This window comes from Lactuca virosa, chromosome 4 (assembly GCF_052849685.1).
Source record: "Lactuca virosa cultivar CGN04683 chromosome 4, Lactuca_virosa_CGN04683_v6, whole genome shotgun sequence".
NCBI lineage: Eukaryota > Viridiplantae > Streptophyta > Magnoliopsida > Asterales > Asteraceae > Lactuca > Lactuca virosa.
Genome location: NC_136429.1, coordinates 153135436 through 153153112, shown reverse-complemented (window position 1 = coordinate 153153112; position 17677 = coordinate 153135436). Strand labels below are relative to the sequence as shown.

The following is a 17677-nucleotide window of genomic DNA, read 5'->3' as shown; positions in this document are numbered from 1 at the left end:
AATGCAACGAAACTACCTCGAAATGACCACCAATCCAAAAAAGTCGTGGTTTGGACTAAAACCCCCAAAAAATGCATACCACAGGGACCATTTTTGCAATTTTGTCTTTAATTAATAACCTTTATAAATTTATAATTATTTATATTTTGTATTAAAAAATAACAACTAATTAGTCAAATGTCAATTAACCTTTGGTTACTTCTATCATATTCATATACGACTAAAGCTATATTAACTCGCTTCTACATTCGATACTTCAAAACAACATATTGTTAAAGACTAAATATAATATGTGATGTATTAGTAGATTTTTTTATTTGATAAAAGTTTAGTAAGTTTTTTTTTCTTTTAGTTTAAGATTTATTTTTACATGCGAAAATTTATTCGGTCTAATAGGTTATATAAACCGAACCGAATAAACCGTAACCGAATTAAGCAAAACCGATTAAACCGAACCTTATTTGGTTTGGTTATTGTTAGTTTTAAGATATAAAAAAAACTGATAAAACTGAAAAACCAATAAAAACGAACCGATTAAACAGAAACCGAAAAAACCGACCAAATAATTCATCTAGAAAAGACACCATAACCGAACAACAATTTCTCAAAATGTTTTCGGATCTACAAAGTTCTTATGGAATCCATTACTAGGGCGAAATGAGCATATTGTCGAGATATTTTGAGGGAAGTTCACGATAACGAGGGAGAAAAAATAGCTTGAAAGTGACTTTATATATGTAGGGCCTTTCATCTTTTCTTTAGGAGTCGCGATTTTTTTTATGTTTTTTCGCTAAAATATAATATAATAATTTTCTTTCAATATGACCAAATATAAAACTTATAAAACAACTAAAAAATCTAAATCCCCAAAATATAATATTAAAAGTTTTAATGTTGTACTATTTACCACATAATAATTATGACATTAAATATGATATCCATTAACTACTAAAATAATCGATATTCTTGAATGCATTATTTACAATCTATTTATTTACCTTAAAAAACAGCTAAGCATGAGAAACGTTGGTTTGACTTTGACTTTACAGCATGGTCATATTCAAGCTCAAGGAGTGTGATTCGCGGACAAATAAGCATCGTAGCATAGATTGCCACGTGTATGAACGCTATAACCACATGGATAATGGAACCCACCTGTCAATTTTAGCATTTTGTAATTATATATATCCCACCTAGACCTACCCATCCAACCTCAATATCGTTATCATATGCATCTGTTCTCCACCGATAAAACAAATAAAACCCTGTGTACGGCCATCTGATTCCCTCACCCGACCTTCCCACAGATAAGATTAAAGATTATCCGGTGAACTCGGCATTAATTTCAAACATATTTTCATCGTTTTAGTAGATTCGGTTTTTGGATTTGGTAGGTCGCAATCGGATTGATTGATTGATTGCTTGATTTTTGGTTGAGTTGAGGATGATGTCAGAATCACACTCGATGAACGGTCAGAACTCCGGCGATGGTGGCTCCGGTGAGATCATGTTGTTCGGAGTCAGAGTCAAGGTTGATCCGATGAGGAAGAGTGTGAGTATGAACGATCTCTCACAGTACGTACGGATACAGCCTGCTACAACACATGGTTCGTCTAGCAATAGCAATAACAACTTTGATGGCTCCACCGCGGTTGCCGCCGATACCGGTTACGCCTCTGCTGATGATGCTGTCCGCAACCAATCCAATGGCGGACGAGAACGCAAACGAGGTTAGATCTCGATTTTTCAATCTCTCTAACATCTTCGATTTATCTATTGTTTATCCGTTTCTGCATTTTTTTCGCATTTGAATGAGTTTGCGTTTGTATTAGATTCTCCTTTTGTTAGCGGAGGATTACGATTTTGCATCTCTGATATTGGAAATTGATTGTTCTTGTTGCGAGCAATTTCAATATTTCATAATAACTGATTCTATTATAATTGAAAAAACAGGGGTTCCATGGACGGAGGAAGAACACAAGCTGTTTCTGTTAGGTCTGCAGAAGGTAGGGAAAGGGGACTGGAGGGGGATTTCAAGGAACTTTGTGAAGACACGTACACCTACTCAAGTCGCAAGCCATGCTCAGAAATATTTCCTCCGCCGGAGCAACCTCAACCGCCGGCGCCGGAGATCCAGTCTCTTTGATATCACTACTGATTCAGTGAGTCTCATCACATAATAGATCTGAATCTAATTCTGTAAATCATTAATTACTTGTGTCACTCCAACATATCAACTGTTTATAAAAGTAATCAATTGGTTTTGCGGATGATGATGATTAGGTTGCTGCTATCCCAGTGGAAGAACAGAAAGATGATGAAGGTAACAAGAGTCAGCAAATATCTCCTCTAAGTGGATTCCCAATGGCAGCTTTTTCACCTCCATCACCACTACCATTAATGGAGAACCAGATGAAAACTGAAGCTTTCTGTAATGGTGGTCAATTCAATCAATCAACAAGGACAACTGAAAAAAATTCATTGTCATTATCTCTCAACCTCTCTCTGTCTTATGATAACAATCGAATGGTGGATTCTTCCGCGTTCCAGGTCATCTCACCCTTCAACAATGGAGATCGTATGATCAGTGTTGGTTAAACATCTGCAAATGAAGTGAAATCTGCAGGTAGTTAGTTTTTTTTATTTTTGTTTATTTTAATCTAATACTTTATCATGTACAGACCAGGATTTCCTTAAATTATCATCATGTTTGTTATTGTTATCGTTGTTGTATGCATACTCATCACATCATCCATTATGCTATGCAAGTAATGTTGTGAAAAATCCACGCTTTGAATACAAATCCAAGAAATTAAAGCAACCGACATATAAAAAGGAAAGCGTATATTCTCTGATTCTAAAAATATATGAATGGCCAAATTTCGTTCTCGGCCATCAATTTAATTTGATGCGGTTGCCAAAAATAAAAATAAAATCCTAGTGATGATTTGGTTTTTGCATCCGTATGATTCAACTGAAGTCCATTCCTAGCAATTACTAGTTACTAGAGAATAGTTGTTTGTGGTGTGGAATCATGTGTTACTTTTCTTTGTTTTGGTTGGGTAATGAGATCATATAAATACTACCACTTAATAGAGGCAAATTAATAACATTATAATAGAGGCAAATTAATAACATTATAGTTTTAATATCATTACAGAAGATTACAAATTCTTTTAACCATATCATTACGTGAGTTCTTCAGCTCATTTTTTTTTTTTTTTGAGATAGGAAACCTCATCTTTAATAGTAGTTGTAAACTCATCTTCAAAACTCAGATTCAATTTAATATGTTTTTCATCAATCCATTGCCAAAATTTGTATTTTTTATCTTGTTTCTTTGGTAACAAAAAACAAAATTTAAGCAGGTAAAAAAGAAGGTTAATTTGAAAAGAACAAAAAACCTATTTGTAGAAAAAAAATGGTCACTCATTTGTAGAAAAAAATGGTCATTCATACCAAATAATTAGGGAAGACTATCAGGGTGTTTTTTTTTCTTGGAAGTACAAATTCGAGTCGAGAGGAAGCAATTATAAAGAATCTCGTTGTCTGTTATGGAGATAGATGAAACCGAAGTCCAAGACATTTTTTTCTTGAAGAAAACTAGGACATCAATATTTTGACAAATTCGTAAATTATGTTACTGATATAAGTGAGAGACAAATTACATATGAAAACACCTCATTAATGATTGTCCTATGTTGGATGTCACATGAACAAAAACTAAAGTAATCGACAATAAGGAGTAAAAGACTTATTTTGCAACAAAAAACATTAAGGACTAAATATATATAAACTGAGAACTATATACCCTGTTAAGTCATTTTTCCGTCTTAACCTGAAATAACCAGTTATAAGGATTGAACATGTACGAAAACAACAAGGATCAATGACTTATTTTGTAAAAAAAAAAACAATAAAGACTAAATATACAAAAACTAAAATTGACCTTGATAAACTAATTTTGAAAATTAATCATAACTATTGGATGAGATTAGATCAAAAGTTGGATTTGTATGATGGGAATTAGAATATGAAATTATGAATGAATGAGGATGAGATCTGGGTGTATAGGGGTAGGGGTGTGTCCTGATTCAATGGTGGTAAGATGAGAGTGGTAGGACCATATAACTTTAAGTTAATGGTGGTTCTTGGGTGATTTTTTGTCTTGTGCCATTTTCATCTTTACGTGGGTGGTTGCTGATATTAGCATTATTCTTAGTAGTGTTTTAGATATTTAAGAAATAAGCAAAAATGTATTTTATTGACTTTTGTTATCACAATGCCTATGGAAAGTAAGTTTTGGTTTACTTTATTTTCAAAAGTTGAGGCTCAAATCTTATCTCTTTATCTTGTAACCAAGAACAGCTGGGACACCTACGAAGCCTTTTTTAACCAATGACTTCCCACTTGGAACAACTTCATTTATAAATAAATAAATAAAACACTTTACAGCTTTCACCCCTCAAAATTATAATTTCTCTCGTTTCTAGGCTAATTAGGCATCAGATTCATAATACTAACATTTATAAAAGTACACATTTATTTATCTTTGAAAAAATAAAACAGTAGAAGATTTAAAAAATGACCCAAAACACATATTTTGGGTTTACAATTTCAATTGATAACCTTGTGCCTTTGTGGCTAGCCTAAAGTCTAAACACACGTTTTACACGACTTGCAATGATTTGCATTATACATAGTTTTTGGTTTTACCTAATAATGGTAAAGTTAAATTTCATGTTGCTCTATCTTTTTAATGATATTCTTACCATCATTTTCACTAGTTTGACTAAAAAAATATACAAGATGAGTAACAATTTATAAAATCAAAGAAAAGCCAAGTACCAAAAAGAAAGTAAAGTCCATAGAATCTTGAAATCCACAAGAAAGGGAATTCCACCAGATTAAAAGCGACCAAGTTTTGAGTTGTTCAACCACTCCTCGTACTATTTGTTTTAATTTCTAGGCAACTTCACATGGAGATGGAGAACAAACATATCTTAACAAGATTTGACTGGATTGGGGAGTAAGTAAATTGATTAATTAATTGTTTTTGTTGAATTACACTTATGAATTATGTATTTAAGTACAAGCATGTGGGACAACTTTGATTAAAAGATAAGTCTAAAGATAAAAGATTCCATTTTGGCATCAATCCACATGATGAAACGAATACATGACACTTGTTTCTTCATTTTCATAATGAGAAGGGGGCAAATCGACAAATTTACATATCTTGAGGGGTTGGTTGGTTAGGAGGAGATGAAACTGAAAGCCAAGGGTTAGGTGCCACGTAGGTGTAACCATGGAAATGTTCACCCGCTGTTGGTGTAGGAGCTGGTGAGTCATCGAGGGGCATTCCTGTCCAACATTTGTCAAAATTTTCAGTGCAATCTTCTCCACTGATATCTGGCTTGAACTTTGGTTGCAACTCTCTCGACTCCAATTTCTTCCAGTTTACTGTTCGAAACCATTTATGGCTTTTAATATCATCACCACCTCTCGCTCCACTTCCCAATCTCATTAAAGGATCCTTTTGCAACAACTAAACAAAACAAATAGCAACATATTTTATTTGTATTATGAAAAATGTAGCCAACCCAATTATATTATTTATAGCTGCTTCACTTACTCCTTTGAGCAAAGAGTGAGCTTCACCACTTAATCGTGGTAAGAGCTTCACTTTTTCATTGATGATCTTCTCCTGAAGTTTCTTTCTGTTTGAATGAGTAAATGGTGGCTGAACATAATAACATCATTAACAAAAATATTCAGTTACAATCCAACTATATAAATAAAATAATAAATTTTTTACCTTCCCAGTTAGCATTTCATACAAGAGTATTCCAACACTCCACCAATCTGCATTTTTATTATGGCCTTTAGAAAGTAATATTTCAGGAGCCATGTATTCTGTGGTCCCACACATTGAGTTTGATCTGCTTGATTCGTCAATCTCCTTTGCCAGACCAAAATCGGTCAGCATAACCTGAACAATAAATAATAATTACTTTTTAATTTTTAAGGAAATTAATTAATGGAAATTAGAATTAGAATTAGTAGATACATGGCCATCAGCATCCATGAGTATGTTTTCAGGTTTAAGATCTCGGTGCACGATTCCATTCTGGTGAAGATGTGAAACAGCAGATACTATCTCAGCAGTATACACCCTTGCTTGATCCTCACTACCCAACATTCAAATTCAAATTCAACAACAGTTATTATTATTATTTTTTTTTATAAAAATTAAAGAGTAAATAAATTATTATAAACAAATAATCAATGTGTACCGGAAGATTCCTTGTCGGTATAAATGAAAGAAAAGATGGCCTCCGTTTATAAAATCCAGGATCAAATACAGCTTCGTTTTTGTCTGCAAGAAAAAGAAACCAGAAAATATAATTAATAAATTAACAAATGAAAAGGATCTGTTGGAATCGGAATTCAATTCCATTCCGGTTCCTGTGTTTGGTTGCAAATGAGTACGAAATTAACTTTTCTTAAAGTCACAGAATTCAATTCCAATCGTCCCTCACTTGTGTAAATGACTGATATACCCTTCCTTTATAGCTAGATGTCTTCTTTTTAAAACATGTGAAGCATATAAAACAAACAATAGTTTACGGAAAAAAAATCAATACCCGACAATTTTGTCATTTGTCGCTTTTTGCATTCTAAATTTTTTTGAGAGAATTATATACCAAAGAAAATATTATTAATCATGATGCTTAATTTTTTTAACTTTTCTAATGTGGTCATTTACAATTTCAATTCATGAAAATAAATAAGCATCACTTTTAGATAGAAGGGTAAAATTGGTTTTTTTTCATATTCAAACTGTTCATTCAGTCGAAAAAAGAAACAGACTTTTTTTATACAGCACTCATTCGGTCCTTATATCAAAGATTTAAAGTAATTTTTACATCATGAATGGGAAGAAGACACTTTATTAAGCTTCAAGTTTTCAGTTAAAGCTTAAAGTTGTGGGACATCTAGGGAACTTTTGTAATGAAGTGGGGGCGAATAAGGTCATTTGTGATCACATTTATCTTGAAAAGGGAATTACTGTACACAAAATAAAACCTATTGATGGCAAAAATGGACCAATGGTCATGAGTGTTTTGACTCAAACATTTACTACTCATTGCATGATTTGCATCTTTCCCTTCATAATTGAGACAAGCATCTTCCAATAGAACAAAAGCTTAATAAAGATTACCAAAACATCTTTTAAATAAAACAACCACGAGATGGAAAATGTCAAATGTGCTATTATGATGTCAAAGATTCAATGAAAAAAATCCTGAAAATAAGAACAAAAGTGAGTACCTGAAAAGAATAACGAAGCTGAACAATGAAAGGATGAACTACTTTAGTTAGTATATCCCTTTCAGCCTTCATATAATCGACATGGTTATTTTTTATGATTGTGTCCTTCCGCATAACTTTCATGGCGAATATCCCATCCCCAATCACAGCCTCGCCCTCACCATTAATCACGCTCCTATCCTTCCTTCTCACCTGAAATACCTTGCCAAAAGACCCTTTACCGATAACCCTCATTATTTCAAAATCCCCAGGCACGATCTTGTAATCCAGTCTACCCTTCCCTTCAACTTCATATTCCTCCTCTTTCTCGACTTTGATTAGATCTTCGTCTTCTCCGGAGCTCTCGAGATCAAACTCATGGTGAAAAGCAAGGGATTTGGAGAGGGTGTAACGAGGGGAAGGGCCAATGAAGGAGTGGGATCGATTGTGGATAATTTGGGGATCCCCTATGAAGAGGTTAGGGTTAGGATTAGGATTAGTTGAAGATGATGAATTAGGGCCAAATACATCGGCAAAATCGAAATCTTGATCAGTTGATGATGGCGGAATTGTGAGGTTATTGAGCTTGCTTGCTAGCATCGAGTGTAGGGTTTTCTTCTGCTGAGCTGTTGTTGAACCCATGTTCATGTTCATACTTATCGTGTTCGTGTGTGTGGGGATGATTTTTAGAGGAAGAATCCTGCCAAGAACTGATTCAAGGCGGGGTGGGAGACTTGGGATTACATTTTATAAACACGAGAATTTCTTACAGATCCAGAAGCGATATCGACGATGGAGATTGAGGATGATGAATAACAAGACGATAGTACTGCGATGCAATTGTGTAGCATAGAAGTAAGGTAGAATTTCTGCAAAATAAACAAAAGAGACAAAGTGTTACCCCTCTTGGATGATCTTCGAGAACTAGAGTTTAGAGTTTACACCATGGGGGATGGATTCTATCGATATCTAATATGGAAGGAAATATAAATAGTATAATACACCATTAATAGTAATACACCTTCTCGTAAAAGAATTTTCTGTTTCTGGTTGGGTTCATTTAATCGGATTTCTCAAAAAAGGTAGCTATTTTTGTTTTCTTTAGTCTTTTTAACTTATTCATTAAAACGATAATTAAATTAAATGATAATATGTTTTGAGAATGACAGAATGTACCTAAAAAAATTAAAATATCTCTACCTAATAGTACCTATATACAATCAAAGCGTTAAAAAAGTAAAAATTGTTATTGGTGTCCTTCAACGTGTGATACTTATAAGTTAAATAGTTGTGACATGACAAATTGATTACGCAAAACACGAAAAATCTATAATATTCGGTTGATATTATATTATTATGCGACAAATTTATTAGAACCAGATAGTTCCTCGGATAAGATGGCCACTATTACACTATTCCCACTGTCACTTGCCCACTGCAAAGTGCGAACCCCAAATATGAAATCCCCGCATCTTATCATCTTCCTCGTCATCTTCTTCATCAACGACTCGATCGCAGCTGACCCTGCTACCAGCATCATCTTCACTACACTCGGCCGATCAAGGTATGCCTTCGATATATTCTCCCTCCCAATTGACACCACCGGCACTGAAATCCAACTTACCGATGGCAACTCCGTCAATTTCAATGGCTACTTCGCCTCTTCCTTCAATGGGAATCCCATAACTAATCCTACCTTTGTTAACCCACAATCCACCCACCTCGTCTATGTCACTGAACGCAACGGATCATCCTCCATCTATCTGGACTCAATTTATCACTCTGGTGTGGACAGCACCAGAAAACGTTCGGTCCTTGAAGCTGAGTTAACTCGTTACCAACACCGTCTCGTGGGAGGCAGCGGCGGACGGATTTCGATGAAAGACAGGCCGAGTCTGGTGGGTGATTTCTTGGTATACGTGTCGACTCATGAGGAAACAGGTGTGGGTCGGACGAGTTGGGCTGCGGTTTACTCGACTCAGCTGTCAACCAAGGTAACTCGCCGGTTAACACCTCAAGGAGTAGCCGATTTCAGCCCCGCTGTGTCTCCGTCGGGTTTGTGGACGGCGGTGGCTTCTTCCGGAGAAAAAGGTTGGGGTGGGGAGGTGCAGGAACTCGATACGGATATATATGTTTTCTTGACTCAGGACGGGTCAAGACGAGTCAAGGTGGTGGAGCACGGTGGTTGGCCGAGTTGGTCAGATGAGTCGACATTGTTCTTCCACCGGCAGAGTGACGATGGGTGGTGGAGCATTTATATGGCGATTCTTCCAAAAAATAAGCCCTTCACGGTTAACTCGGTGACGACTCAACGAGTCACTCCACCGGGTCTTCACGCGTTCACCCCAGCTGCTTCAGTAACCAAGAAGAATATTATTGCAGTAGCAACCAGACGACCCGGTTCAGATTACCGTCATATAGAGCTATACGACATAGTTTCGGGCTCATTTAAGGACTTGACCCGATCAATTGCTCCACGGGCCAATCACTATAACCCATTTATATCACCGGATTCTTCCCGGGTCGGTTATCACAAATGTAGAGGGTCCGGAAGCAATAGAGAGATGATAAAGAATGACATGTTTCTTGAAAATATCCAAACCCGAAAACCCGGGATTTCCCTATTTCGGATCGACGGATCATTTCCTTCATTTTCACCCGATGGAAATCGAATCGCTTATGTACGTTTACCAGGTCTTTACGTGGTTAACAGTGACGGGTCGGGTCATCGAGAGATTGCCCCGGATATTACTGCATTTTCAACAGCCTGGAACCCCACGCTCAAAGGTGTGGTCTACACAAGCATCGGACCCACCTTTGCTAGTGAGGTCACAAACGTTGATATATTCGCAGTAGAAGTCGATAAAGATGAACCGACTTTTACAAAACTCACATTCGGTGGACAAAACAATGCGTTTCCATCGGTTTCACCCGATGGAAAATATATCGTTTTCAGGTCGGGTCGATTCGGCCATAAGAACTTGTACATCATGAATGCCCTTGAAGGTGAAAAAGGTGGTCTCACTCAATTGACCAATGGACCATGGTCTGACACAATGTGTAATTGGTCCCCAGATGGGGACCACATTGCATTTGCGTCAGACCGTCATAACCCTGGTTCGGGTAGTTTCGCGCTGTATATGGTCCACCCAAATGCGACTGGGCTCCGACAACTGATCCATAGTGGATCGTCTGGACGTACGAACCACCCATGGTTCAGTCCAGATGGAAAGTACATTGTATTCACTTCGGATTATGCGGGTGTTTCAGCAGAACCGATATCCAATCCACATCACTATCAACCGTATGGAGACATATTTACTATGAAATTGGATGGTTCGGAGTTGACCAGATTGACACATAACTCGTATGAAGATGGGACACCATGTTGGGGTCCTAAGTTTATGAAGCCGGAGAACATTGAGTGGCCAAAAGGTGAGGAAAAATGCTCGTTTGAGGATTGCACGTGGCTGGCGATAAGTAACTCGCATGATGGTGAAAAGATCCAATGTGGTGGTTAAGGAGTATTTAAATTACTTTTGTAGTAGATGTATCATGCACATATAATGTTTTTATTAGTACTCCTTTATACAATAAAAGGTTGTTTGAATTATCGGTATCGATTTGAATATAAAATGATGAATAACACAATATATCTTTCATATGGTTGATGATTCATCCACTAAGCTATTTATTAATATCAGTAATGACATGTATTAAAGCAACAATGTATTTTATTAGTTTAAAACTTGTAATAACAGTATACTTTCATTTATTCGAGTATTATAGCATTTTGTTTTCATTTTTTTCATTATGTAATTACGTTCATTTTTTTGTTATATAGGCATTGTACTCATAAAAAAGCTAACCAATAATAACATTGTAGTGTCTTTTATTTTATTTGAATAATCTATCATTACAGCAATGAAAATCACTTTGTATCTGGATGACATTGTTATAACTGTGTAAATTCTTCAAAAACAATATTGTAACAGGAAAATTTGAATGTAAGTTGTTATAATAAACAAATAAGTAAAAGTATGTTGCTCTTTCTTGCATTTAACTTTGTTTTTGCATCATTCTTTTTGACGTGTACTCGGGACTTAAAACATATGATCAAGAAATTTAGGGGATATTTTGTTCACATGAAATTTTTGGAAGTGATGAATATGTCAATGAAAGTGAAATATGAATGAATTGTAATCCTTCACACATTTGGTTGGAAGTAAGGAAATCAAATTTAATAATCTTTTAAAGTTTCACCTAAAATAAAATTTATTAATTTTATTTCGTTATATGTAATAAGGGTATTTTGGTTTTTTAATAGAAAAAGGAGAGAATGAAATTCCTTTTGCCCTCCTCAAGGAATGGTGATATCCATCAAAAAATGGAATTTATTTCAAATGAACATTAAAGTTGATAATTGCAAGCGATTCAACCTGGAGGGATAATACTCTAACTCTAGGCTATACGCTAGTGAAATGGAATATTACTCCAACAGCCATTCTAGGACAAGTAATGGATTCAAGGCTTAAATGTAAGAAGCAACAATGCATTTCCACAGATTTGTTTATTATAGCATCATATTTCCATTTCTCTTCCTATTACAGCATTGAGTTTTGATGAATCTATTCAATTATAGTAATTTAATCCAAATACAAAGCATTTTTCACCCTTATTATTGTATAGATTTCACCAGCACATTATCGCACATTATCTCAGTGAGAAAAAAATAATGAAAGTGAAATCTAGCTAGAATTTTTAAAGTAAAGTACATTGATAGCAAAAAAAAAAAAAAAAAAAAAAAAAACTAAATGTAAAATGCTATTATAGAAAGAAATAAAAGTAGGATGCTATAATACACAAATAAAAGAACGTACATTTCTATTCTTGCATTTAGCCCAAAAATTTAAAGTGGAATGAGCCAAATACAGATTTAAATGATGATAGACATTCCAAGTATTTTGTTTCCCTCAATCCAAAAAAATGAAACATTTGACATAACATGTATTTTGACAATTCCTTTTACTTATGATTGTTGAAAGATATAAGCTAGGCAGGGGCAAATTGGTCAATAGATTTAGGAACAACATTTATTAAGTTAACAATTATGGCAGTTTCTCGTGTTTTGTCATTTGTCTTCAATGTTTCTCCAACAATAATCATACCTAATGAGTAGTCGTTTGAATAGGTAATGGGATTAGAATCTTACTATGAAAGGAAGTATTTCATTTTACACGGGATCAAGTAGAAGTTCATACAAAAGCGCATTTATATCATATATGATATATGCATTTATACCAATTGAATTTAGGGTTTGCAACTGCTAGAGACATGTTTCTAACATGCTAGGAGTTTCGAATGAGATTTAGTCGGTTTCTTCATTAAGTAACTAGTTTATAACCCGTGAGAACCACGGTTAAAAAATAAATTAAATTTTCATAGTAAAAATTCAAAAATTATTTGTCAATTATTTTAAATAAATCATTAATTAAGAGATATACCAAAATTTTAAAGTTATTATAACTTTAAACATAATATATAATTAGAAAAAATAAATTTGAATTTTGAAGTGTTGCCTAATATATCTCTTTGACATGTGGCATAATATTAAATTATTAATGAGGAGTTGTATTAGAATGACACATGTCAAATGGAGATTAAAACTATTCTTTTATTAGAATAAGGATTGGTAAATTGTGAAATTACAATTTTGTCCCTATTGGTTCCTGGATGGTATCTTTAAGGATTGGTAAATTGTGAAATTACAATTTTGTCCCTATTGGTTCCTGGATGGTATCTTGGGAACATTCAAAATATGGCACTCTGTTTTTGTATATAACGATGTTAAATGGATCCAGGTTTTTTAATTTTCAATTTCATTTATTTAGATGTTCTGTTTGCATATGTCTATTGACCAGACTTGCAAAAGTTAACTAAAATCATGCATTAAAAGACTGACGATGTGTTGCGTTTGTTGTTATGTCATTCCTTTCTTATGGTTAGATGTTAGATAACTTTGTAGAATTTATATTATTATAACATATAATAAGGGCTAGTTATACTACAAATTGAATTGAATTACTCTTTGGCTATATATCATATTTTCATTAGTTTGGTAACTAGAATCTTCTTCAATATAGTTATCTTATTGGAAAACGTTTACTATTTGAATAAAATATGTTGTTTTTTACCATGGAAATGAATAAGTGGTCAAATACCTGTAGCTTTTTTTTTTTTTTTTTTTTTATTTTTTTTTATTTTATATGTAGATTGTAGACCAGAAGTTTGTAGGCAAAGAAAATGTTTGTTTTTTAATAACAGTTTTTTTGTAAAAGCTATTTTAGCTTTTGCTCAAAAACACATTAAGAAAGGTTTAGCCTATTCCACAATGTGTCTGAGATGGGTTATATGATGTTAGGTCATCCGTTATACCCACCACTAATCACTATAGTGGTGAGTGCTACATCATCACCACACTCCCTACCATTAATCATGTGATACCTACCAATAATCACACCATTCCACCTCATTTTTTTTAATTAAATTTAAATAAAAAATACATAAAAATCATATAATTGTTTTTAAATACTAGTTTTCATTAATTTAAAATACCAAATTTCATTAACTAAAATAAAAAAATAAAAATAACATTAGAAATAAAAATTACAATAAAAATAAAAAGAATAAAAATAAAATTAGAAATAAAAATTACATTAATTAAAATAAAAAAATAAAAATAACATTAGAAATAAAAAAACTAAAATTACCAAGCTTAACTAAAAAAACTATCCCTTATTCCTACGTCGGACTCGAACGGATTCCTTCATCGCGAGAAATAGCTCCAAATCTTCGCCTTCGAGGTCGTCCGCTTTCATTTTCAAAATTTCCATATCGGTTTTTGTTTGAATCACCGATTGTGTTTCTATCATTTTTTGTTCTACCCGACTCAACATCTCCGCCTTCGTTTCTTGAACGTGCACATAACGATCAAAATTCTCTCCAAATTGATCCATAACACTAGATCCCGAAGACGTTGAAGCCGCTTATTTTGCTTTATTTCTTCCAACGGGTCGACGAAGAGGTTGCTCGTCTTCAAGATCGAGTGGTTCGTCGTTGATGTCTGTAACATCCCGACTCCCAGGCATAATATTTAATTATATTATATTCATTTTGTCAGGGTAACTCGACGAGTTAGAGGCTCCAACTCGCCGAGTAGAGATGGAGATACCCGCGTGATTTTTAGAGTCTACTCGACGAGTTGGAGGACCCCAACTCGACGAGTAGGAACTGAGTGTGAAAACCCTAATTTTCAGGGTTTGTGCCCTATTTAAAGGACCTTAAGCCTTTCATTCTGCCTCCTTTATCACTTTAGCACCCTGAGAGAAACCTTAAACGAGCTGGTATCATATGTGAGAGAGAGAGAGGCTAAAAGTGTGTGATTTGGTGCATTCTTGGAAGGAGATAGAAGAGCAAAAGGCTTGGAACGAGAAGAAGCCCTTGGATCCAGTACTCTTTCAGTGCTAGCTGCTATTTGGAGGTAAAAAGCTATCACCTTGATCATTGTTTGGTTAGATCTTTTCACTAGGGAGTTTGTGGCCATTTCCATCTCCTCTTTGAGTCTTTAAGTCGTTTGAGCATGACATGAAGTTGAAACTTTAGATCTGGACAGTATGAGGTCCCTTGGGCCAAAAGATTCAAGATTTATCAAGCTATTGGCCAAGTTTCATACATTAAACCCTCTATAGAGCATTGTTTTGGCATTTTGAGCCCTAGGTGCCATGCATGGACATAAAGCTTGCAGCTTTACGTGATACTTCAGCCTTAGAAGGCTAGATCTAGAGTATGGGGCCTTAGTTATGCTTAAAATCATCTGATTGAGAAAATAGACTGAAGGGACTCGACGAGTTGATGAGCCAACTCGACGAGTCGGTTAGGGTTTTCCCCATAGTCTGGACACGTGCAAACTCGACGACTTGATGAGACAACTCGGCGAGTTGAGTTGGAGTTTTCCCGATTTTCCGAGAACAGGAGGAACTCGACGAGTCGTATAGATGCACTCGACGAGTTGGGTCAACATGGACTGTTGACTCGAGTGTTGATTTCTGTTGACTTTTAGGGTTTGGTCAAGTGATGGATATGGAGACCATGGATGGGTAAAATGGTCTTTCACCCTTTCCTGGAGTTAGAAAAGGGATTAGCTTAACATCTTTAGTGTGGTTGTTATAAAGTGTTAATTAGAGATGATTATGACATGTAGGCGGAGTCTAGACCGATCGTGGAATACGATACATACTTGTTTTGCTTACGAGGTGAGTCTTCTCACTATACTTACCTGAGTGGTAATACTGTATGACCAGAGGGTCTTATTTGAGTTATTGACCGGAAGGTCTTATTTGAGTTACTGACCGGAGGGTCTTATGTGTGCTTATACTTAGTTATGTGATATCATGCATTTTGTCTTTGTGATTTATGATGTATATTATTTCTGTGCTTTATTGAGTTAGGACCGGAGGGTCCAAACCGAGTTGTAAGGACGAAGGGTCTTCACTGAGATACCGGACTAGAGGGTCCGACCCGAGATGTGAGACCGTAGGGTCCTCACCGAGACACATGACCGGAGGGTCCTTATTGAGATATAGCCATGAGAGGCTAGTTATTTGTGCATGGTATTTTGGGAAACTCACTAAGCTTCGTTCTTACAGTGTTGTGTGATATGTGTTTCAGGTACCTCTCAAGATCGTGGGAAGGCGCCGACTTGATTGTATACACCAGCTCGAGATTATGTTTTGAGGATTCTGAGAAATTGTCAAACATTTTGTTGTTTTGTGGTTTGAACAACTTATACATTGGGTTTTGAGAAATGTGAGATTGTGTTTTATGTGGTTTTAAAAATAAACAATTTGTTTGAAAATTTAGAGCGTTACAAGTTGGTATCAGAGCCTTGGTTTGAGGGATTCAGATGTACTCTCGGATATGTCTGGACTCAAACTGAGAAACTGAGAAATTTTTTCTAAAAAGAAATGATTTTTCTAAAAACGAGTAAGAGCTTCTAAGAGAAAACGAGTTGGAGTAGTGTGTACAATCAGCCAGAGCCCGAACGGTGATTTCCCAAAATACCATTACTTGTTTATATTATGAGATACTTACGAGATATTAGAGCTGCATGCTAGAGGATAGGCTAGGTATTTCAGGAATTTAGAGCTAGAGTTTCCCGATTCATGATGCCTTAGCCTAGGGAATGTTATTGATTAATATTATCTGCTATTTGCTCTGTGTGTGTGCTGAGTAGGGATACATAGCAGGAATATTTTAGGGAGAGTTTTGAGTAATCTAGGAGATACCTAGATGAGCATTGAGGAATCTACCGAGAGAGTAGTTTGATATCCGTGAGGGATAAAGTATTTGTGAATTAGGATCCTAGGATGAGGACTTGGGATGACTACCGGTTGGTGTGAAAGGTAGTATTGGGCCCGTACTACTGAAAGCACCGAATCTGTATGGACCCAAGTAAGTGATGGGTTTTGAGCAATACATCATTCCTATGGTGTACATGCAAACCCTAATAGCTTTTGGATCTAGTTTGTCTAATGAACATGCAATTGAATATCCAAAGCTATAAACCCTAGATCTAACATATTATAATCTGAATTAGGGTTTAGAGAATACCTTTGATTGTTATGTAGCAATAACAATCTATTCCTTGGCTTCAGAAAGCTTAGTGCCTCAAGTGTTGCACCTCTAATGGAGTTACAAACACCACTAAGCAACAAGATGAAGAAGAGAAGAGAGGGGAGGCACCAAAAACGGCTGGAAACCCTAATCCAAGTGTTAGCCACGTTTTTGGTGCCCAAGGGTTCCTTATATACTTAGGCTATTAGGGTTATCCAACAAGGAAACCCTAATTTGACTACTTAACCCCTAAGCAGCCCATGGACCCCTTCTGGAACATGCCTTGGACGATTTCTAATGGGCTTCCCCATAGAATTCGTCCAACCTATTATTCCAAGGTGATCCATAGCCCAATTGCAATTATCCTATAATTACAATTCCAGTCCCCCAAGTTTAATTAATCTCTTTTAGCCACATAATTAATTCTTTATTAATTCTTGACTAATATTAATTAAACAATATGATTTCTCCTTTAATATATTATTCTCATAATATATTAATAAATCATAATTAAATCTTTCTCTCCTTAATTCATCCTACATATTGCTATGGTGAAGGCAACCCAAAAGGACCATGCTCATAATCGGGTCAAGTACATACCAAAATAGTTATGGACTTAGACACTAATCCAACAGTCTCCCACTTGGATAAGTCTAATAACTATTTTGTATAACTTCAGAACCTGATCAGC

At 35.3% G+C, this 17677-nt stretch overlaps 3 protein-coding genes across 3 annotated transcripts; 2 read left to right on the top strand and 1 right to left on the bottom strand.

Moving 5' to 3' along the window:
* Positions 1-1220: 1220 nt before the first annotated feature.
* Positions 1221-2722, top strand: LOC145107565 (transcription factor MYB1R1-like). Its single transcript, XM_079044469.1, has 3 exons — positions 1221-1730; positions 1954-2162; positions 2284-2722. The coding sequence occupies exons 1-3, from the start codon at positions 1445-1447 to the stop codon at positions 2596-2598; spliced, it is 810 nt and encodes a 269-aa protein (XP_078900595.1). The 5' UTR covers positions 1221-1444; the 3' UTR covers positions 2599-2722.
* Positions 2723-5109: 2387 nt separating this feature from the next.
* On the bottom strand, positions 5110-8313 carry LOC145107564 (serine/threonine-protein kinase AtPK1/AtPK6-like). The gene is made up of 6 exons (XM_079044468.1): positions 7336-8313; positions 6297-6379; positions 6071-6191; positions 5819-5992; positions 5636-5743; positions 5110-5548 (listed from the first exon to the last, which is right to left on the bottom strand). The coding sequence occupies exons 1-6, from the start codon at positions 7966-7968 to the stop codon at positions 5231-5233; spliced, it is 1437 nt and encodes a 478-aa protein (XP_078900594.1). The 5' UTR covers positions 7969-8313; the 3' UTR covers positions 5110-5230.
* Positions 8314-8675: 362 nt separating this feature from the next.
* LOC145107563 (DPP6 N-terminal domain-like protein) lies at positions 8676-10927 on the top strand. Its single transcript, XM_079044467.1, has one exon. The coding sequence runs from the start codon at positions 8712-8714 to the stop codon at positions 10833-10835; it is 2124 nt and encodes a 707-aa protein (XP_078900593.1). The 5' UTR covers positions 8676-8711; the 3' UTR covers positions 10836-10927.
* Positions 10928-17677: the final 6750 nt, after the last annotated feature.